The 24,232-nt window shown below is 40.7% G+C and overlaps 3 protein-coding genes across 3 annotated transcripts in view; 2 read left to right on the forward strand and 1 right to left on the reverse strand.

Moving 5' to 3' along the window:
* LOC109483941 (inactive phospholipase C-like protein 1) overlaps nt 1-21,327 on the reverse strand; it is a 73,268-nt gene extending 51,941 nt beyond the window's left edge. The window contains exon 1 of the mRNA XM_019787083.1: nt 21,002-21,327. Coding sequence (XP_019642642.1) covers nt 21,002-21,202 — 201 coding nt within the window. The 5' untranslated portion in view covers nt 21,203-21,327. The remainder of the gene's footprint in view (nt 1-21,001) is intronic.
* Nucleotides 9,792-12,409, forward strand: LOC109483942 (integrase/recombinase xerD homolog). The gene is made up of 2 exons (XM_019787084.1): nt 9,792-9,890; nt 10,326-12,409. The coding sequence occupies exons 1-2, from the start codon at nt 9,857-9,859 to the stop codon at nt 11,321-11,323; spliced, it is 1,032 nt and encodes a 343-aa protein (XP_019642643.1). The 5' UTR covers nt 9,792-9,856; the 3' UTR covers nt 11,324-12,409.
* A 297-nt stretch (nt 21,328-21,624) lies between the features above and the next one.
* Nucleotides 21,625-24,232, forward strand: part of LOC109483955 (serine/threonine-protein kinase greatwall-like) — a 12,913-nt gene continuing 10,305 nt past the window's right edge. The window contains exons 1-2 of the mRNA XM_019787103.1: nt 21,625-21,891; nt 23,820-23,957. Of these exons, the coding sequence (XP_019642662.1) occupies nt 21,703-21,891; nt 23,820-23,957 (327 nt within the window). The 5' untranslated portion in view covers nt 21,625-21,702. The remainder of the gene's footprint in view (nt 21,892-23,819; nt 23,958-24,232) is intronic.

The following is a 24,232-nucleotide window of genomic DNA, read 5'->3' on the forward strand; positions in this document are numbered from 1 at the left end:
AGAACCAACAAATTAAATTGGTAATTGGCCTAATAGCAAAATTGCAAAACATTCGGGAAAACCTGGTTTCTTATTCCCCTTCACACTATAAAGGCGAAGTAAGCCATTATGCCATCTAATTAACATTCTTGTATGCTCTGAGCTATTAGGAGTGCGTTCTTCGAAACTTGAGGCATATTTCAAACTCTCGGTTCTCCTTTCAATGCGATTAGAGTAGTAGTGATTTATCTGTAAAGAAGTACAATTGACAATATATTATACTTGATAGCAGGAACTTGTAGATACTGAATGTGTTTTGTGATGCAGAAACCTAAAGGAAAAAGGAAGAAGAGTGGCAGTTATGATAGGCAAGACCGTTTCAGACTTATCAATGTGGCACAGTGGATAGGCAAGAGATGTTCTGAAAAGATACACCCCATTCATTTATCATTATCATGATAATACTTCAAGATACTGACTCTTTGCTTATAAGTAACAGGAAGACTAACAATACTCCAAACCACTATTGTTGCCTAAGGCCACACCAATTTATTTTGTTGGTTCTCAGATTCACCTCTTCATTTTTTTCTGATTTGCAAAAAAAAAAAGATTCTGGTTCTGCATCAACTCAAAAATGCTCATATTTTGCTCCCAACAGTTGAGGAAGGTACTTTTCTTCCTACTTGTTGCAGTTTTTCCATCTATCAATGCAGTGGTTTGATTAAAAGTTCAAAATTTGTCGTTTAAATATTAACCCAGCCTTTTGTGTTGACTTCATGGCTCCAATCATTGTATTCAGGGCTATAAAAAATAGGATGCCTAGACCTGATTTTATTTTTATATTTTTCTCCCTGTCGCTTCATATTTTTTCTGGAAAAAGCCGAGAACCAACAAATTAAATCGGTGTGGCCTTAAGGAAGACATGAATGGCATGTAGATGTCAGCAAATTTAAACTTGCAACCACCTGTGTGGCAGCTGACCAATGATGATAATAATGCTAATAACAGATTTTATAGTTATTTTAAGTATATCATTCCCTGTAATTTTGAAAATTCCAAAAAAAAAAAATAGAATCTAGAGTGTCCACTCTCCTAAATATCATCTAAGTCCCAATCTAAATCAGATTTCACCTTACAGGAAGTATGCAATCCTCAGTTTCCAATCTCTGTATTGTACATTATATATTTACACAATATCAGTGTACAAAATATTTTTTAACCAGGTTGCCCAGTGGGCAACCTAATGCAAAAATTAGGATGCCCATCAGAATTTTAGGTTGCCCCACCTATAAGTTTACTTACTACTTTCCTCAAATTAAGTTACTGTAATGTTACATACACAAGTCTTTGACAATACATGTATTTCTAACAGCCTTTGGTTAACTGATAAGTAATTATAGCCATTAATACCTAAAATTAAAAAGCATCTGCTGGATACAGTGGTGCAAGCCAAGTGGGCATGATTTTTTTTGAAGGGGGAGCATTCTTAAAATTCAGGTAGCACACTAGGCTACCTGGGTTAAAGAAATAGGTTGCCTCAAGTAAAATTTGGTTGCCCGGGGCAACAGGGCAACCAGGTATTTTGCACGCTGCTACTGTATTATAAATTCATTACATTTATTGGCACCTTTGACCAAGTCCTGATGTCACAAGATTCCGTAGTAAAGATCAGGTCAGGTCAGCAGGAAAAAGTGGGTCAAACTCCTGATGAGTCACTGAAAATTGGACCAGTCACCCAATACTGAATTACCAACACTAAATGAGATTTTCTAATAAGAGACAAACAACCTCAAAGTGGTAATATATAACTGTAGGGCTCGAAATGCTGGTTGCAATTGTGCACATTTAGACCTTAGACCTAATGTGCACCTTAGTGCACCCAAATTTGGAGCTGTGCACCCAATTATTTTATGTGGGTGCACCCGTAAGTGCACCCAAATATTTTCGTAGGTTTAGGTATGATGTTAAATATTTAATTGTAGTATACAGCATATTCTTAATATATAAGTGTTCGAAAAATAATGAAATCATTGTTATAACACTTTTTAAGAAAATTAAAAACAATTAGTTTTTGCTGACATTCTTATTTTATTATGGTGCACACAAAAAAAATTTGTGCACCCAATTTTTTTAGGTTTTTAGGTTATTCTCAAAAATGAATTTCGAGCCCTGAGCTGACACTGTCAGTTTCTGTCAGAGGACACACCTTTATTTCCCATATGTCATTTGGTTCCTACCTGGGCAGTTACAATCAATAAATTCCTGGATTAAGTTAGGAAAATATTCAGAAATTTCTGGACATTAGTTATTTGCCAATAAATTTGAATAAATAGAAATTACAGATTCAGGAGCTCTTATAGACATGGAGAAAATATATCTGTCTGTGTCATAGGACTAACTTTGTATCTATTCAAGAGCTACATGATTGTTAGGCCACACCAATCTAATTTGTTGTTTCTCTGATTTTTTCAGAAAAAATATGAAGCGACAGGGCGAAATAAAAAAAAAAACCGGCCAAGGCACCCCATGATAGCCGGAAATGTTACAAATGAGCCATGAAGTGAACATACCAGGCTGGTTTATAATTAAAACTACAATATAGATTTTGAACTTTTAATGAAACAAAATTGCATTGTTACATTGAAAAACTTTAAAAACTAGGAAGAAGAGGACTTTCTTCAACCGTTGGGGCCAAAATATGTCTTTCATTGAGCATTTTGCAGTTGATTTAGAACCCAAATAATTTTTTTTTTTGCAAATCAGAAAAAAATAGACAGGGTGAATCCGAGAAACAACAAATCAAATTCGTGTGGCCTTAGAGGTTAAAAAAAAATATTCAAAAATCAGTAAAGATACTCTCCAGTCATTTACTGCGATTTTCCTGATTGGTCTGTCCTTGGTGCTGAAACACCTTCAGATGGTTGACATGTTACATTTGTCAATATATGTAGAACTCCAGCAACAAAATAAATTGGTGTGGCCTTAACGTGTATAAATCCAGACTAAAGTTTGTGTGTTGTTACCCTGATACAGGGAAAATCATCTATCCAGTAGTACCAATATACATGTATGTACATCATAGAAAACACATCATACGTATACAAAGTACCGTCCTAGAGGTTTATTCTCTTCTTCCCTAATACTGCTGCAGATAAGGGCATCCATCAGCCCAGGGGTGGTGCCAATTAGATGTATTCACCAGAGATTTATCACTTAATTTCAGTAGAAGTGATCCCTGGGCAGGCCTGACGTCTTCTGGGAAAACTGACCGCATCGCAATCAAGCTGTGATAGGTGTTGTACAGGACTCAGCCAGGCATGAACATCGGTAACAAGCCGGCAGAAATCACTGCACGCAGATCAATTAGCTGGGTTGGCGCTGGAAAATCATCTTTCTCAATTTGCATGTAAGGCCACACCAATTTAATTTGTTGCTTCTCGGATCGTCCTGTCCATTTTTTTCTGATTTGCAAAACAAAATAAAAAATTTTTTTCTTCTAAATTAACTGCAAAATGCTCAATGAAATACATGCTTCGGCCCCAAAGGTTGAAAAAAGTCCTTTTCTTCCTTAGGTTCTTAAGTTTTTCAATGTACCAATGCAATTTTGTTTCATTAAAAGTTCAAAATCTATTGTTTAATTATAAACCAGCCTGGTATGTTCACTTTATGGCTCATATTGTAACATTTTCGGCTATCATGGGGTATCTTGGCCTGTTTTTTTTTATTTTTTTATTTCGCCCTGTCGCTCCTGATTTTTTCTGAAAAAAAAACCCCGAGAAACAACAAATTAAAATGGTGTGGCCTAAAGATTACACTGTGATATGCCAAAAAGCAGTTACTCAAGCAACTGGATATGATTTTGGAAACGGTCAGATGTTTCAGCTAGTATCCACTAGCTTTTGTCAGTGACTGAGAAAAAATTGTCTTCACTTTATTTGCAATCATCAATCAATATAGTTTGTGCTTGTAACCTACATTTCTCCTCTGGTCTCTCAGGTATTGACGAAAGCTAGTGGATACTAGCTGAAACGTCTGTATGACCGTTTCCAAAATCATATCCAGTTGCTTGAGTAACTGCTTTTTGGCGTATCATATTACCTGGATGTCTAACCTTCATCAATGTATTACACTGTGATATCTCATTGAAAAATATTATGCGTCTGACCCTCCCTACTTTGATAGTTGGAAAATGATTGGATAAATGGTTATAGTTTTTAGATTTATTCCAAAACCAATCAGATATTTAGGACGAAGAGAAAAATACCTGACCACACGCTAAATTTTACTTGATTGTCTTCCTTGTCCCATGGGACCAACGTTTTCATACCTCGTAAGTAATAAATCATGTTAGCACATCTGCAAGGCAGCAACAGAGGTACATACAGGGGTAATTCAAAAGCAATTTTGTATGTTTTTATTATGTCTCTTTTGCAAGTGTTAATGGTTAAAGGCCTTGACAACAAGTTCTTCCCGATCATCAACGAAAGAACCCACATATTATAGAAGAAGTGGGTAAATTCGTCTTCCATTGCCTAAAAAGAAGAAGTCAAACCCAGTAAAACTAGTACCATGTATGTTGTAGAATATAGTATACTGTAAATGCTAGACGTAGACGTTTTTATGTTGTTTGTAACTGCAATTAGCCCTCGGGTGAGTATCAATAAACTTTCTTATATTTGCATCAGTTATATACAACTACTAATCGGAAGGATTGCCATCAAACATCTTTCATCAGAATGACAAATTATATTTGCATACAAAATGCTTCTGTTGTAACATTATTACAACAACTTCAGTATTTATAATATATATATACTTGCATCAGTTATATACAACTACAAAATGTACTAATGGGAAGGATTGTCATCAAACAACAGACATATCACTCAGAATGACAAATTACATATTATATGTTTGCATAAAAAATGCTATTGGTGTAACATTATTTCATCTGCCCTCCTATACAAACACATGGCCTCGGGCTTATTTACAATACAGCAACTTAAGGCGCATTTTTATTATTTGTTGATTGTATTATCATATATTGTATGTGCAATGTATGCATGTAATACCCATGCATGCCTCTGTAGCAATTACCCAAATGTCGATAGATCAGAATATGTGGGACATGCATGATTTTTCCTAGAAAGATCATGTTTGTGTGATGTTGATATGCCAACAGAAGCTTCCATTTTTAAGTTAAATATGGGAGGTTATTCCTCCCTGCTGAGATAATCCATTTGGCACCAAATATATTCTACTAAGGCCACAGCAAGTAATTTTTATGGATGACATCAGCGTGCGTATTAATTTTCACCTGATTTTGGAAAAAAACAACTTTTGTTGCCTTCTGACAGTGGTCAACGTACCAAAAATGGGCAAAGATGTCTGTTGCCATGCCGGAAGGTGGATGGCAGATAACTATGAAGAGAGGAGACAAGACAAGACTCTGATTTAATGTTTTGTTTCTTACTTTGATGCAGTGATATGTAATGGTGGCTGTGTATATGTGATGTTCCCACTAAATCAAAACCATTTGTACAATGATTGAGTCAAAATTTTAAAATGTAGGAACCTTGTTTTTTTCGGCCCGTCTTAAGCTTTTTTTTTTCGCCCACTCGCATTAGATTTGGAATCTGCGGAGGATGTCATCCATAAAAATTACTTGCTGTGGCCTAATCAGGAATCTTCTGTTATTACTAAATTTACTAGTAAAGATTAAATACTGGATTAATGACTCCTTGAAGGCTTGAAGATATTAATTTTATGTCACAGTACTAAGATGATATTTTCCTTTATCAAAAAATGTATTACGAGTTTATATGAAATAAATGGTGCTGACAACTTTTTTATCCCCATTCAAAAAGATGACACTCTTTTCCTGTCATGTCCAAACCAAAAAAGGGCATGCTTCATCCTCAGTCTGAAGCTTCCCTTTTATAACAGCTACAATGCTAAGATCGAAAATCGTAAAGGGGTGTACAAAATACTTTTTTGAACCAGGCAAAAATTAGGTTGCCCATCAGAATTTTAGGTTACCCAGTAAAATACGAAACATATAAGTTACTACTTTCCTCAAATTAAGTAATGTTACATACATAAGCCTTTGACAATATTTCTAACAGCCTTTAGTAACTTAACTGATACTAGTAATAGCCATTAATACCTAAAATGAAAAAGCATCTGCCGGCTATAGTGGTGCAAGCCAATTGGGCATGATTTCGAGGGGCATTCTTAAAATTCAGGTAGCACACTGGGCTACCTGGGTTCAAAACTAGGTTGCCCCAAATAAAATTTGGTTGCCCGGGGCAACTGGGTAACCAGGTATTTTGCATGCTGTCTAAGGCCATGTTGATTTGATTATATGGAGGACATCCGGGTGCATGAAATTTGGTCATTTTCCCAAAAACTTTTCGACCATACTTAATATATATAAATCGTACAAAGCAGCTACAAATTGAGCAAATATATGTCATAGCAAATATATGTCGTAAATTTGCAAAAATGAATATTGAAAAACGATACGTTTGTCATTTAATGTCAAAATCTAGGAAAAGAAGAAAATGTGAAGAAATGAAAATGAAGAGTCTATTAATGAATTTATTTGTGAAATCATAATCGGTTGCGGATTGCGCCACCCGGCGGAATTCGTCGGGATTGCACCTCCGGGAGGGAGTGTCCGCCCAACAGGTCCCAGCATGCTTCATTCTTACGTTCGGGTTACTTGCTTGGCAGCACGCAAAATAAGAGAGCCAAGAATTCTGCATTTTAAACAACATCCTTCAGTCATCCTTCATTCAGCTGAGTCAGAAAGTGCATGCAAGAATGTGGGGCGCAGGCAAGAGGAAGTCGAGAAGGCCGGCGAGATTCGTAGACTACTATACAGAAGGTTTAGAGGAACAACAGCGGGACGACGTTCGGCCGAGGTCAACCTCGACCCCGAGATTCCCAGTTCCAAAACCGGGAGAGGCAAGGCGAGAAGTAGACGTGGACGAAGTGGAGGAAGAGATAAGGGAGGCTACAAGGGAAATAGAGGCCTTGAAGGTGGATTTACAGCGGATGGAAAGGTCAGTGCTTGAAGTTCAAGAAGGTCAACAACAAAATGGACGAACGAAAACCCGCCATTCGCGTGATGTCACGGCTGCGAAGTCTCGCGAGAACTCGCCTACTCTCGGGCGCCATCTTGGGGACGGCAGGCGCGAGCCCCCAACACGAATCTCGGCCAACGAACTACGCCAGTTCACTCGGATGAAGCAAGACCTACATACCAGGGCAACCTCGTCCCCGCCACCGTCTCGCGGACGTAGCAAGAAAGCGGCAGCCAGCGCGCGGAGCTCGAGCTCGTCTTCCGAATCATCGACCTCACGCTCGAGCTCAAGTGATCACTCCAGAGCCTCCAGAGGTAGGTCGAGTTCTTCACGGTCCAAAGGGGCGAAGTTGAAGAGCGGGGTATTGAGGAAGTGTACGGATCAGGTGAAGAGGAAAGTCTTGTTTCCGCAGGAGAGATTGCCTAACACAAAGAACGGTGGCAAAAGTTATTGTGATCTGGAATGGCATGAGTGTATTGCCGGTTCACTAGATATCATTCTATCGCACAAGGTGAACTCTATAGAAAGCAAGCAGAGGCTCAAGCTCATGCGTTTCATGATGTTCGAAGTAGCAGAATTCGGTTACCAAGCCGTGCTTCACTTCAATGCTGTAGTGCTCATGCAGATCGAGCAGGGCGAGCTGGATTGGGGGGACAGGCACTTCATGAAGAAGGTACAAAACTTGAAGTCTGTTCACCTACGCAAGGGAGATGTCCCTCCTAGGGATGCTAGCAAGGCCGCCAAGAAAACAGACCTACAGCTGTGTTATGCTTACAACAAAGGCGAATGCCAGGCTACTGTGGAAGACAACAGGGCTCATTCCAGCAGGAACGGTAAGGTATACCACTTCTGCAGACCTTGCGCAACTATGCGTCCTGCGATGGGATACCAGAAGCGCAGCGCAACAACTTGCCCTTACAAAGACCCGGAGTTCAGGGCGAAGAACCCAACACAGAAGTCAGCGTGACTACTAGATGCAGAGAACACATATGTAGAGTATGATGGAGGAAGGTCTGTAGGTAACGATTTTCGGACGTTTATTAAAGTAGAACTAGGCAAGCACGCAATCACCACTCATGATACTCTCTTAGAAGACAACACAGGAACACTTCAAGAACATAGTGGGGGGTGTGGCTTTACTTCAGTCTCAGGTAGTGAAGCCACGACCTTCACGACTTATGACACGCCAACGATGCACATGGATTATGTCAATCCTACTACTAGCGCTGGTACGAGGTGCACTCTTGACACTACAGCTCGCCCGTGCTGCGGGCTGTCATCCACGGTGTCAGGTCAGGACCTCACACAAGCAGCGGACATGCCTACGTCTTTGGAAGACAACCCGGGTGCCTTGTCGGGTACACTTCAAGGACATGTTGGGAGTCGTAGCTTTACTTCGCCTTTAGCAAGCGGAGCACTAACCTCCACGACTGGCGACACGTCAACGGTACACGTGGACTGTACCAATTCTACGACTGGCACTGGCATGAGGCGTACTCTTGACACTACAGCTAGCCCGCGCTGCGAGCTGTCATCCACGGTGTCAGGTCAGGACCTCACACAAGCAGCCGACACGTCTACAACCAACGTGTTTTTGGAGTTACACGCTCAGGTGCGAGCTTCCGGATCTTATAATTTCCAAGGTTGTAGACTCCCTGTGCCAACCACATTTCACATCCAGACATGGCGTAACCTTCTGAGAGACTATCATGACAAAGTGGTCGCAGATTATTTGGAGTTTGGATGGCCTATTAGCTACATGAGTGAACAATTGCCAATCCCTATTTACCAGAATCACAGGTCAGCCAAGATATTTCACAGGGATGTTGAACGTTACGTGTCCACAGAGAGAGGATTCGGCACCATTCAAGGTCCGTTTCACGTTCCTCCGTTTCGTACACCATTCATGGTGTCCCCGCTACAGACAGTACCCAAGCGTGATTCAGAGGCGCGGAGAGTAGTGGTAGATTTAAGTTTCCCGGTCGGACATTCAGTGAATGACGGGATCGTTCCACAAGATTATTTAGGTGAACCGTTCTCCTTCACGCTACCGGGGCACGCAGCATTCGAACAGTTGATAATGGAGAAAGGACAGGGTTGCTTACTCTACAAACGCGATTTAAGCAGAGCGTATAGACAGATCCCGGTGGACCCGTACGATTACAACATGTTAGGCTTTCAATGGAACGGACAGTTCTACTTTGACACGGCCTTTCCTTTCGGAATTCGTTCCGCGGCAATGGCCTGTCAAAGAACGACCTCGGCAGTGAGATATGTTCATCGAATGAAGGGTTTTGATTGCATTAACTACATTGATGACTTTGGCGGTGCGGAAACACCGCTTCGCGCTATGGCAGCCTTCCAGACACTCGCTGACACATTCACGGACTTGGGTTTGGTTGAGTCGCCTGGCAAGGCAGTTCCCCCGTGTACTTCTATGGCTTTCCTGGGCATAGGCTATGATACCGTAAGCATGACAAAGGAGGTCACGGACGATCGTCTGGATGAGACCCTCGCCGAACTGCGGACGTGGCTCGGCCGAAAAAGCGCGCGCAAGAAAGACATTCAGTCTTTGTTGGGTAAATTGATGTTCATCACGGCCTGCGTTCCCTGTGGTCGTGTTTTCTTGTCCAGGATGATCAATGCTCTGCGCGGACTGACTAGGAATCATCATGTAGTTCGACTAAACGTGGAATTCCGTAAAGACATAATGTGGTGGGAACGGTTTCTGCCGAAGTTTAACGGGATTCGATTGATTCCTAGACCCACGTCATCATCACTGGCGACAGATGCGTGCCTCTCCGGTTGCGGCGGTGTCTCCGGGTCAGAGTACTTTCACAGGCAGTTCCCAGAGTTCATCTTAGCACAGCAACTACCCATACACTGTTTAGAGCTTCTCACGGTGATTGTGGGTTGCAAAGTGTGGGCTCACGCATGGGCAGGCCAACGCTTGCTGATCGAGTGTGATAATGAGGCTTCAGTATGCGTAATCAACACGGGGCGTTCGACGGACAAGTTCCTTCAAGCGTGCGCCAGGGAGTTAGTATACATACAGGCAATTAAGGACTTCCAACTAGTAGCACGACACATCTCGGGCATAGAGAATACGTTACCGGATATGCTAAGCAGGTGGCACTTACATCAGTCTTACAGGAACCAGTTCCGGGAGGAAGTAGATAAGAATGAGCTACGCGAGGTCAACGCTTCTGATGATATGTTTGACTTCTCTCATGACTGGTAATTCTTCTATTCCTCCAGATGCAGACTTTCAGTGGAAACTTTTGGAGGAGGACACTAGGACAACTCAGGCATCAGTTTTCGCGGTCGGCACATCTCGTAATCATCAGACTCATATTTCCACTTACCTTAATTTCTGCAACTACTTTGGCATAGTTCCTATGCCTGCCAATCCACACAACCTGGCGTGCTACGCCCAGTTCCTGTCACGTTCTCTGCGGTCCTCGGACTCTATAGCACATTACCTATCGAGCGTGAAGCTCTTCCATCACCTGAACGGGTTCACCACATTTAGTTTGGATCACTTCGAAATTGCGCACACGATGAAAGGACTTAAGAAACGATTGCAGCATCGTCCTCGTCAGCATGGTAGGGTGGACATTCCATTACTAGTCGATCTCGCGGGCTGTTTCAATCCCCAGGTGCCACGGGACGCAGCCATTTGGGCAGCCATCGTGTTCAGTTTCTTCACATTCTTTCGTCGTTCAAATGTAGTGTTGGATTCTAAGACGCAGTTTGACCCGAAGAAGCACTTGAAGAGGCGGGATATTCTCGTATCACCGGCTGGGTTGCTCATCTACGTCACGTGGACTAAGACTCTACAGAGTCGCGAACGGGTTCTCTCAGTTCCACTATTGCCGATACCGGGTTCGCCGATTTGCCCGGTTGCCGCCTACACGCACATGTGTGACTTAATCCCAACAGAGCCAGATCAGCCCGCGTTCGTGGTACCTACGAGGGGTCGTAAGCTGAGACCATTAACCACATCGATGTTGGAGAAGGCGTTCGCGCGAGCAGCAGCTTCCATTGGAATACCCGCAGGTTCCCTGACTCTACACGATCTACGCAGAGGAGGGTACACGCTGGCCTTCCAGGCTGGCGTGCCGCGTGAACTACGACAGCTGCATGGAGACTGGCGGTCGGACGCGGACCATGTGTACCTGTCGACCACGGTGGCTGATCGTCTGAGGGTACCGGCGGCTCTGAGAGACTACGTCCTGAGACACAGCATCGCGTGAACACTATTGACACAGACTGAGAGCACGGACTTTGTTTTGTGAATGGACTTAGTTGGACAGTAAGCTTAGAAGTTTTGTATAAGAAACCAACAAGTTGTAAAGATGTCAATAGTTTAATAGCAGTCCACATGCCATAGTGGGACTCAGTTCATCTGTCAGGACATCACACAATTTATTCTAATCCGCTACTGTTGTAGGTATATAGGACATTTGTTCAGCCAGTTGTGTTTACCTTAGTTAGGGTACATCAAGTTATGAGTGTTTTACTCAGGTTATCAGGTTTCCTTTCCGGACAAGCCCGGCAGCACATCTCAGGAGAGATAAACTACGATAATGAGACGAGATAGAAGTTTAGCTATTATACTTAATGTTTCACTGGATTTGTTGGCTAGGTCTCAAGCTCAGCCTTATCAGGTTTTCTTGTTGAAGTTAGTTAGGGCCCTCTTACACGTGTACTTCCGAGTGTATTAACTAGTCAGTTATACAACTTCAACTTCGGCACGTTATTCTTGTTCAGACAGACATCTCACGAAAGATCCGTTATGACAATGTGGAGTAATGAACCGTTCAATGTTTCTGATATATAATTCCGCACAGTTGTGTACTTTGTTCTGCAGACAGTTTGCTATTTTCAAGGCCCAGGGGCCTGGAGGGCGGACACTCTCTCCTTTCACATAACAGCACACTTTCCTTGGCCGTGTCTGCGACACCTTGGCATTCTCAGAGTTTCTTTGAAGTGATTAAAACTCTGAACTTCGGCCAAACGAAAGTCTCTGTCTCTTCCCTGGTGTAATCGGTTGCGGATTGCGCCACCCGGCGGAATTCGTCGGGATTGCACCTCCGGGAGGGAGTGTCCGCCCAACAGGTCCCAGCATGCTTCATTCTTACGTTCGGGTTACTTGCTTGGCAGCACGCAAAATAAGAGAGCCAAGAATTCTGCATTCCCACCCACCACTCCCTGGCTGCCAGGCATGTAGCCTTTTGCGTGGGAAGGGGGCATACCGTAGGGCATTCTCAGAGTTTCTTTGAAGTGATTAAAACTCTGAACTTCGGCCAAACGAAAGTCTCTGTCTCTTCCCTGGTGTAATCTGTATCTATAGTCATTTGTTCAACCTTCATGATAGTGAAGGCAACCTCTTTGGTTAAACTTTTTTTATTCGCACGCTCGCATCAGTTTTAAAGTTCCCAGAGGCTGTCATCCATGTCATCAAATCAACACGGCCTAACCTATAAAATACTTGTGTAATATCTATGCACTACTGATAAAGTGTGATAGAAAACCTCTTTACATTTAGATGCTGTAAATGCAAGAGTGCCTCCATATTATCATCAAATTCTCCATAAAAGTTGATGAACAGTGTATCTATATAATGGTATCTTAATGACTTTCCATTTAAAGCACCTGAATGCACTCTAGATCCTATCTGCAAATCATCCTTAAGAGTCTGGGCTTGGCCTGCAACAATTAACTCGACCAATAAATTGCCCAATAAAAAAAACATTTGGCATATCATGAGCAGAGGAGTATCAATCTGATATATAATTTCATGTACAAACATCGATATATCCATATTATGTATATTTGGAGATTTTGTTAAATGTAATTATTTGCATGAATCATTTTTATTGAGGGGAAAAGTTGTTTATGACCTGTAAAATGTTATCATGAACCATGATTCTTACAGCCCATTTCCTGCACTGTGAGGGTACTATATAAATCACAGTACTGTAAGGCCACACCATCTTAATTTCTTGGTTAATGGATTTTTCTAGAAAAATAATGAAGCGGGCGGGCGAAAAAAAATAAAGAAATGAAAAAAGGCCTAGGCTTCCTATCATGGCCCAAAATGGTACAATAGGAGCCATGAAGTCAACACACTAGACTGGTTTAAAATTTAAACAATGAATTTTGAAGTCTGTTACACTGCAGTGAAAGATGGAATGTAACAACTAGGAAGAAAAGGACTGTTTTCAACTGTTCAGGGCAAAATATATGATCATATTGCAGTTGATTCTGAACCAGCGGGCGAATCCGTTAACAAAGAAATTAAATTGGTGTGGCCTAAATAATAAAATGATTGTGCACCAGGTGTTGTTTTTTCAGTTTTCGTGGTGTCTAAATAAATCTTAATACAAAAACATGACATTGCAAAAAGAAGTGTTTTAATTATAACTTTATATTTTTCTATATTGTACAAGAGGATTTTTCAATTCAAACCTCTGAACCACTGCGAACATCTCCTGTTCCCTCATATATGTATACTGTGCAATAATAATGCCACCACACTGAAAATCACAGTATGAAAGAAAGCAAGAATTTCAGATTTTGTTTTCGGATAGGTCACAACAACACCCTTGGTAGCAGGAATGGCATCATGACTGAAAGGCTGTGTGAGTGGATTATTAGCTGTTTGACAATCTGATCACATTTTAACCACCCCAGGCTCTTCAACCTTGTGCTCGCCCTTGAATCCTCTCAAGAGCCAATTGGCAGAAACAAAGTACTAACGGCCGGCTCCATGTTAGCAAACCTGGGGAATGGGTTTTCTGCGCGTAAAAAATTTGCGTGTGAAAAACTTGCGCGTGAAAAATAAAGGTACCAGAAATTTGTTAGAAAATATGCTCAATTTTTTTGCGCATGAAAACTTAACCTTTCAAAATCACCTGTTACTGCAGCAGAACTTCCAGTTTTGGAGCTAGGAGCTTTGGTGCTCAGGAAGAAGTCACATGAGTTTGGGTCCCTAGCAGCTTGATCTGAAATTGCAGGGGCAGTTGTTTAAAAATCTTTCAGGGAGGATAACCCAATATAATCGTGATCATGATTTTTTGTATGTACGTAACTTGACATAATTAGATGACGATTATGCAAATCATGATTTAACATCATGAAACTTACATTATTCAAATCGGGACCTCATTTGCATAATTTATGCAGTGATGCTAGAATAGCTTTCTTCCATAATTTATGAGGAAATGTTACAATAGCTATGTCTTTTACGTTGCCAGACTTGTGGTGTGTGTTATTTTTTGTAGACATGCCAAAAATTGGTATATTCTAATGCCCATATTGCCACAAAATTAAATTTAGCATGATCTAATTAGGTTGAGGTAGGATGAAATGGCATAAGATTTGAATCTCAAAGGATTTCTCAAGACCTAACTTTGTTAGAGAGGATCCATTGGAAGATTAATCTAAAAGTACTACAATGTTTCTGGTCCGTTAATCAAGTTGAACCTGTAAGCATTGGTGGGAGAAGCAAGACAATTGGATTACTCAAGCCTTAAACTAGTGACTGTAAGAAAAGTCATCCCCTTGTGTGACTGGGACAAAATAGGCAACTAATACTGACAGTCTACAATTGTACATGCCCTCTGATGTACAATAAAATGCTTGGTTGCAATTATCAAGTCAGTCAGTAAATGAAGATGAAGTATAGACCATGGTTGAATCTCTATATCATTATAATACAGTATTTAGGCCACACTAATTTAATTTCTTGGTTAATGGATTTGCCGTTTTTCTGATTTGCAAAAAAAAAAAAAAATTCAGAATCAACTGCAAAATGCTCAATAGAAAAAAGACATATTTTGCCCTGAACAGTTGAAAACAGTCATTTTCTTCCTAGTTGTTACAGTTATATTCCATCTTTCAATGCAGTGGTATCATTAAAAGTTCAAAATTCATTGCTTAAATTTGAACCAGCCTGGTGTGATGACTTCATGGCTCCTATCGTACCATTTTGGGCCATAATATAATAGGAGGCCCATTTCTTTTTGTGCAGAGTTGTACTAAGTATATATCCAATAGATTTAGCGGGCAGCAACATTTTCTGAGTCAACACAACACTGCATTAGGCTTTTTAAATATCATAACTAAACTACAATGTACATATTTAGGCATTACAATGGCCGATAGGAAGACCAAGACAATGAAGACACAATTATAGATTTCTTAAGGAACCTTGGTTTCACTCCAAGTTTTTACCTCAGGATCCAATTCTACCCTACAATGTACTTGTACTTGAGGGACATTTCTCATGCTAGAAAGATCAAGCCCTGTGCACTGTGATCGTTGTGATTTAGATTCAGAAGACAGTGCTTTCCACGACTGCAATAAAATATAATACACCAGGGAGCAAAAGTCATAATACAGTAATAGTAAAGAGCATTAGGATATCTTATTTATACTGATATCTAATACTCAGAATATATAAGATGTCACAATATCCCAACAACACCTAAAAATCTATAGAAAGGCATTTTCCAGTAAGCTAATTAATTTTAAGTGTAGGTACAAAAAATGTGCCAGAATCCGATGTTAGTAAGTGAAAAAAGATTCCTTGCCTATTCTAACATTTATATACATTACAACTGTATACATACTGGGCCCTGTAATTAAGACTCTGAAAGTTTAACATGAATAATTCATGAATACATTATTTATGTAAGAACTACTTAAAAACATGTAAGCACTACTTAAAAACATCCAATTAAGATATAAATTCTATATAGCTACATGTAGGCCCAGGTATTTTATTTAAATCTTTACATACTGATTCTTGTATCAAACGTAGTGCTGCTTCATTATAAAATCAGCAACATTAGGCCACACCAATTTTATTTCTTGCTTAACGGATTTTTCTAGAAAAATAATGGAGTGGGCGGGCAAAAAAAAACAACAAAAACAAACAGGCCTAGGCATCCTATTATGGCCCAAAATGGTACGATAGGAGCCATGAAGTCAACACACCAGGTTGGTTCAAAATTTAAACAATGAATTTTGAACTTTTAATGATACCACTGTATTAAAAGATGGAACAACTGTAACAGCTAGGATGAAAAGGACTGGTTTCAACTGTTCAGGGCAAAATATTTGCAAATCAGAAAAAAATGAAGTGGGCGAATCCGTTAACCAAGAAATTAAGATGGTGTGGCCTTATATAAACCTCAAAACAGCAGCCTGTCCGGAAGCTGGCATTTTCCTGTAAAAGGAAGTACTGTTTAGCTTTGATAAGTGAGACCACCCCTTTAATTTACAAAGCAACTTCCTGTCCATACAAAATATATTTGGAGAAATTTTCAATAAGAAAAGGCAGCAAATAGGTTGAGGGAAATATCAACTAGACTGCTGTTTTTTTGTCTTTGTACATACATACATAAATATTACATACATACATACATAGTTGCAACAGTTATCCCTCCCCAGGTTTCAACAGTTATCCCTCTCCAGGTTTCAACAGTTATCCCTCCCCAGGTTTCAACAGTTATCCCTCCCCAGGTTTCAACAGTTATCCCTCCCCAGGTTTCAACAGTTATCCCTCCCCAGGTTTCAACAGTTATCCCTCCCCAGGTTTCAACAGTTATCCCTCCCCAGGTTTCAACAGTTATCCCTCCCCAGGTTTCAACAGTTATCCCTCCCCAGGTTTCAACAGTTATCCCTCCCCAGGTTATAACAGTTATCCCTCCCCAGGTTTCAAAAGTTGCCCAAAGTTTCAACAGTTATCCCTCCCCAGGTTATAACAGTTATCCCTCCCCAGGTTTCAACAGTTATCCCTCCCCAGGTTACAACAGTTAACCCTCCCCAGGTTTCAACAGTTATCCCTCCCCAGGTTTCAACAGTTATCCCTCCCCAGGTTTCAACAGTTATCCCTCCCCAGGTTTCAACAGTTATCCCTCCCCAGGTTTCAACATACAGTTGCCCAAGGTTTGAACAGTTATCCCTCCCCAGGTTTCAACAGTTATCCCTCCCCAGGTTTAAAAGTTATCCCTCCCCAGGTTTCAACAGTTATCCCTCCCCAGGTTTCAACAGTTATCCCTCCCCAGGTTTCAACAGTTATCCCTCTCCAGGTTTCAACAGTTATCCCTCTCCAGGTTTCAACAGTTATCCCTCCCCAGGTTTCAACAGTTATCCCTCCCCAGGTTTCAAAAGTTGCCCCTCCCAGGTTTCCATTACTTTAGTGGCCTTCCCTTCAGGTGTTCTGCAAGTTATCCCTCCACAGCTTTCTAAAGTAATTCCTCCACATGTTTCTAAAATAATTCCTCCATATGTTTCTATATTCCTCCACAGATGTTCCACGGTTTTCATAGTAAACACTCCATAGGTTTCAAAAGTTATCCCTCCACAGGTTTCCATAGTTTAACCCCTCCCCAGGTTTCTACAATGCAAGTTATCCCTCCACGCATTTCTAAAGTAATTCCTCCCTCTTCCATGGTTTTCATATAAACCCTCCACAGGTTTTTAAAGTTATCCCTCCCCTGGTTTTCTCCAGGGTTTTAAATCCCTTACTTTAACAGGCTTTTAAATTTATTCCTTCCAAGGTTCTCATGATTTACATGATATTAAATCCTCCTCAGGTTTCCATGCTTTCTCCTCAATCCATCCAATAGGTAGCAACAAAAGTGACATCTACAAACATTTAGGATTCATTTTACAATATCAAGTGAAGGCGAGTGGTTTGGCAATTGTTTAAGAATTCTTGTATTCCCTTTGTCATTCATTCCTCTGTGAGCTGAATAAATGGATAAATTATTATCTAAATCAACTGCAAAATGCTCAATGAAAGACATATTTTGGCCCCAGCGGTTGAAAAAAGTCCTTTTCTTCCTAGTTGTTAAAGTTTTTCAATGTAACAATGCAACTATCTGTATTATAGTAGATCAAGTACTATTATTTCGAGGTTTTTTCCCTGCTGTTATCCTTGTTTTATCTCGATTGTATTTTTGGATCCGTGGATTATTTCTCTGTTACCATTACGTTTATTACTTATGCTTTGTTCATGTCTTGTCTGTACATGTTTTCAGAGAAACAACAAATTAAATTGTGGTGGCCTAAAGTAAAAAAAATGGTTTCTAGTGAAAAAAATTGGTTCTGTCACACTGTTCTGTGTTTATTCATCTTTGGAGAAGATTAGTGATTTTAGAGATTAACGGACTTCATTCCAATGTACTACTCATAGAGTCATACCTTTCAAACCATTCACTTTAATCCGGCCACTCATACAGCCCTTATTCATTTCCTATCCTCCACCAGGCCTTCCCACAGGGATCATAGAATTCGACATAAAAAAAAGGGAAATAACTGGTCAGGAGAGTCAGTCTTGCGGCAGGGCAAATGAACTCTGTGGTGGCTAAACTCCCCTGGACATTCATTCTCCCTTTTTGGCTAAATTTTACTGTTTTTTGTACCCATGTTGTTAGTCTGGAGACCATTCATTTCCTAGTGCACCAAAAGCAGGACTCAAAATTCATTTTTTGGACTAAGGCCACACCAATTGAATTTCTTGGTTAACGGATTCGCCCGCTTCATTTTTTTCTGATTTGCAAATGAAAATAACAATTCAGAATCAAGTGCAAAATGCTCATATTTTGCCCTGAACTGTGAACAGTTGAAAACCGTCCTTTTCTTCCTAGTTGTTACAGTTATTCCATCTTTCAATGCAATGGTATCATTAAAAGTTCAAAATTCATTGTTTAAATTTTGAACCAGCCTGGTGTGTTCACTTCATGGCTCCTATCGTACCATTTTGGGCCATAATAGGATGCCTAGGCCTGTTTTTTTTTTTTTTTTTCGCCCCCCCTGCTCCATTATTTTTATAGAAAAATTTGTTAACCAAGAAATTAAATTGGTGTGGCCTAAGTGCACTGGTGCACCCAACCTAAGAAATTAGGTGCACAAAATTTTTTTTGGGTGCACCTGCACCATATGAAACAAAACTTAATGCATTGCAGGTCTTACTGCTCAGCTTCTGAGCCTAGATCTAAAATGAGAGTTAAGTTCAAAATCTTAAACAAGTACTACAGCAAAGATTTTATTATTTTTCTGATACTTAGAGACCAAGAATATCCGGTTTATACTATTATACACTTCTAAAGTTAAAAATTCCTACAAAAATATTTGGATGCACTGGTGCACCCACAGAAAAAAATTGGGCGCACAGCTCCAATTTTGGGTGCACTAAGGTGCATATGCACCCAGTATTTCGAGCCCTACCAAAAGTGAAAAGGCCCTGGGGATGCCCCTTCCCTTTATCTACTTTCACTTTCATCTTAACCCCCTTTCTATTATCCAGTAATCAGTCCACACACACACACACCCTCCTGTCATTTATCACTGCTGTCCATTTGTTCAGACAGGTTCCAAGGTTACCCTTGTGGTGACACAAGTCAGGTCACTTCCTATTAAGAAGACACTACACATTTACAGTTGAAAATGATTCATGAAATCAAATATATAAGAGTTAGGCCATACCAATTTAATTTCTTGGTTAACGGATTTTTCTAGAAAAATAATGGAGCGGGTGGGAGAAAAAAAATAAAAATAAAAACAGGCCTAGGCCACAACTGGTACAATAGAAGCCATGAAGTCAACAAACCAGGCTGGTTCAAAATTTAAACAATGAATTTTGAACTTTTAATGATACCACAGCATAAATATGAGCATTTTCCAGTTGATTCTGATTTTTTTTTGCAAATCAGAAAAAAATGAAGCGGGCGAATCCGTTAACCAAGAAATAAAATTGGTGTGGCCTTAGTATCAACTTAACATTTATGAATCAAAGACCGCACAATATAAAACTGTATCATAGAAATGTGGGAATTCTATTTCAGATGTAAAACTGCTTTCAGTGTTATGCTGAAAATATAGTATCAAATCACTGCACAACCAATCTATGATGAGAAGAACATTTGAACACCTGGGATGGAATAAGGAAATTATCTGCAGAAGGACCAGCTGTATTTATTCAAATGCTAACTGCTTATTTTTTGAAAATGTTGCTAACAACAATCCATGAAACAATAAAATCTTCAAGTTTGCCTTTTCTGAATGAACATCACAAAACATGTGTTTTACATCCATGAATCAGTTTCTAACTACTGTATTTCTAACCACCATGTGGGATGCAGAAATGTCACATTTCTACCTGTCATTGTGAAAATACATGTACCAGGCTTTCTTCTATCACGAATTAAAACGATCGTTTCCAAACATGTGAGTTCTGAGTAGACAGATTCGTGGTACAGATTCAATCTCACCATCTGAAGCTTGGAATAATGTACACATTGTGGCCACTGTGGATGTAATATCATCTACTGATTTTATATCTTTATTAAATATCTTTGAATCTTCATTGCATATGTTATTGCCCAGATGGGCTAAATGCACAAATGTGACCAAATGCGGTCTAGAGGATAAAAACATGAGTAATGCATACTGGGACGCTATATTCTAATGCTAAGTGCTAGGAATCTATATATTACAACAATACTATATACTACCTATCATCTACTGTTAGTTGCCCTTTCTTCCCTCATTTTGAAAAGGGTTAAGAAATCGCGTTCTTCCGACATGGGGAAAAGCGCTTTTGGTTTGGCATCGCTGAAAGGCGGGCCCCTAGGTGGTTAACACGGCACGTGAGTGATCGGTGTGGTGGATCGGGCGCGGGATGGGATATAAATAGCACTGATGGTAACGGCTACGTGTTCAGCATCATCCTCACCCATAGATGTATCTGTTTTCCCTGGGCTACCGTTAGATTGAATAGATCATTTTGGGTGCTCCGACAGCGAAATTACCATTTCATGATTAAGTTACGTTAACAAAAATCTGACAAGGTGAAAACTTGAGATATTTCACGAAGTGTGGCATTTGTTAAACGTGTGTAGCATCCTCATCCTTACCTTTTTGAGACTGCTCCGCCTCGGTCGCGGCCCCTCCCCCGTGGGGCTCCCGGAGCAAGGCGGTGCCAGCTGCGCCCCGCCCTCCCCGGCGCTGGCGGCCGCTCCGTTCGGCACGTACGGCTCGGGGTCCCCGTCCGCCTTGCCAGCCGCCTCGGTGATCTCCAGCGTCGGAACGGCTGGCCTCGCCGCTGAGTCCGCCATCGCGAGACAGCTAGCGCTCTAGCTATCCTGGCTTCCAGGCGCTTTCCAGGCGATCGATGGCATTATGTTCTTGTGTTGATCACTTTCACTTTTCATCAAGGAGCCCAGATGGTTGCGGTCATGACCTGGATCATGTGAGCAAATACTGCGTATTGATTGGACAATTTCGGTATAGCTTTCTTGGACCCCTCCAATTCTAATGATATTGACGACACAGTCCTTTAAAATCTAGCGATAAAGTGAAATAATAACTAAGCTATGAATAATAGAATAATATATCTATTTTAATGTCAACTTAATTTTGTGTCATTAATCCTTTTTTACTCCGTCAGTACCGTTGGATTATAGACGTTTATTTAGCTCTTCACCCCTGTAATAATGGAATGTTCTGAACCAGCATGCTTTGGGCGGGTATTTCAAATTGTTCAAGATGGCGGAAAGACGAAGACGACTGTGTGCACCTTTTTTGCTGGTTTAGCGATATTTTCAGAGTCCACGCGATGTCTGAGGACAAGGAGAACGTTATTCCTGATGCACCCGGGGCCTTCAACATACAGGAGACCAAAGTAGAGGTTCCAAAAGCCCCAAATATCGACGACTTTGAGATCTTGAAGCCGATCAGCCGCGGCGCGTTTGGAAAAGTCTTCCTGTCACGAAAGAAAAACAACCAGAAGTTGTATGCCATAAAGGTAAGCATGAAAGAGAAATTTATTGCAAATGTAAAAGCGTAGTGAAATGTGTTTGTGCTTTTGTATCTTTCCTTTCTAAGATAATCATGTAGAAATGATTTGGGAAAGTTTTGACGTTTGATGTCACCGCCAGAACAGGCTTGCTTCGACTTGCCTGACTTGTTAATTAAGTTTTGACCTTTGACATGCGGTTGTGAAAAGGTAACAATAAGGAGGTTATAAAAACTGTCTGTGACAGGCTGGCTAGAGTCAGATATCTGTTTTCCATTTAGGCCACAGCAAGGAAATTTTATGGATGACATGCTCTGCAGACTGCAAATCTAATGCGAGCGGGCGGGAAAAAAACAAGGCGGGCCGAAAAAAACAATGTTCCTACATTTACAAATTTTTATGTACATAATTTGTACAAATGGTTTTGATTCAGTGGGAACATCACATATACACAGCCAACATCACATATCACTGCATCAAAGTAAGAAACAAAACATTAAATCAGAGCCTTTTCTTGTCTCCTCTCTTCATAGCTATCTGTCATCCACCTTCTGGCATGGCAACAGACATCTTTGCGCATTTTCAGCATGTTGGCAACTGTCAGAAGGCAACAATTTTTTTTTTCAAAAATCAGGTGAAAATTAATGCGTGCGCTGATGTCATCCATAAAAATTACTTGCTGTGGCCTTAGTGAAAGTTGCTGCTGCATTGATTTAGGAAGATTTTGGCTGAGCAAAAATTTGAACCCACAACGGTCCCTCTTGGTCCAGAAGCCTGCTACTAGTACATTGTATATACTGTAAGTCTACAAATTTCCGCGGTATATTTAGATTCGTGGCATTCGCGGGGACCTTTGTACCGCGAATCTATTTCCCCGCGAATATGTTTTGCGTAAGTGCGCCCCCCTCCCCACATGCATTCACGACGGCGAAACACAAACACACGCGATTCACAAATCACTGCAAATCAACTTTATTCTTAGCAAATGTTGAGTACCAATTTTTTTTAAAGTTATACTGATGTCAAAAAATTATAATATTATGAGACACCGAATCGCGATACTGCGGCACTGGCCGTGTCAACCGTGTACCGCCGAAAAAAATCTATGAGTGCAGAGCGCCGGCCATGCGCGCCCGGGCGCTTGAAAATTGCGGGAACATGGGGCATATCTACTCCTACAAGTATTTTTATGAAAAATATAACGGCTGGTACCTGGGAAATGTTAGTTGGTTATCTTTAAAATTTTGCGCCCTGCTTTGCGGGCGTTTTTTTTTCTTCGTTCTTGTTTTGCTGGATAGAAACGCTCACCGTGGGCCTACAAAACCGAAGGCGACCTTTGCATACTTCCGGGTTCAAAATCTCGCCGAAGACGGCATAAATTTGCGTAGTAATATATATATTCTTTCGATTATGCATATCTTTACTAGAGTATCGATGTGTTAAAGTCGTGGAAAATAGCATTTTAGCGCTTATTTCCGAACAAAGAAAATTGTTTACACGTGCGTCAGATCGATCGTCAGCTTTACCGCCGGCAGTCTCGCGCGGTGCACGAAACGAATTTTTGCGCCGCGTTTTAGGAGATAAATGCCGGGACACGAACTTTTATTATTATAAATATACACTTTATAAATTTTTGTTTGAAAAATAGCCAAGGAGAAATCGCGAATCTAAAAATACCGCGGATTGTCCATTTTCCCGAAACCGCGAACTTTAAGCCCCGCGAATCTAAAGAGACTTACAGTAGCTAGCTGCCGCTGCGCCGCGTGCCTGCAAAGCTAGTGTGTTACACCGGAGGGTGGTTGTAGTAAACTTATACCGGCTATACCGATACAGATACAGATAGAAGCCAACAACCTAGGCCTGTCTACAGTTAAGTATTTTTTTAATACCAAAAATGAGCTCCTTGTTTCAGATATTGGTTTGTACCCATCCTGCAGGTTGTGAGGAAGGCTGACATGGTACAGAAGAACATGGTTCACCAGACCATCGCAGAGAGAGATGCCCTGGCTCTGGTCAAGAGTCCCTTCATTGTTCACCTCTACTACTCCCTGCAGTCCAGACAAAACATCTACCTGGTAAGGAATATGACTTCAGAAAGTTATTTGACTGTTTGTAGCATTGTTTAAGTTTAACAGTTACATATATTTCTGTAGACAACTCGTAACTGCTACCAACAATATTGCCTATGTAAGGAAAAAAAGGAAAAAAATTTATCTTGTAAATGTAAGGGTGTCCTTAACCTTTGGCATGCAAAGGTAGCTATTTAGTACCAACTTTGTATGGGCTATAATAAGATTACTCTCACCTACTCGAATAAACGTACCCCTAGGAATAAAGTACCCCCCGGACA

Source organism: Branchiostoma belcheri, unplaced genomic scaffold (genome assembly GCF_001625305.1).
Source record: "Branchiostoma belcheri isolate BF01 breed outbred unplaced genomic scaffold, Haploidv18h27 scaffold67, whole genome shotgun sequence".
Lineage (NCBI taxonomy): Eukaryota > Metazoa > Chordata > Leptocardii > Amphioxiformes > Branchiostomatidae > Branchiostoma > Branchiostoma belcheri.

Coding starts and splice junctions, on each gene's coding strand:
- LOC109483942 (XM_019787084.1), top strand. CDS start 9,857: ATGCGTGCCTCTCCGGTTGCGGCGGTGTCTCCGG. Junction 9,891..10,325: donor GGTTGCGGCGGTGTCTCCGG/GTCAGAGTACTT, acceptor CTATTCCTCCAG/ATGCAGACTTTCAGTGGAAA.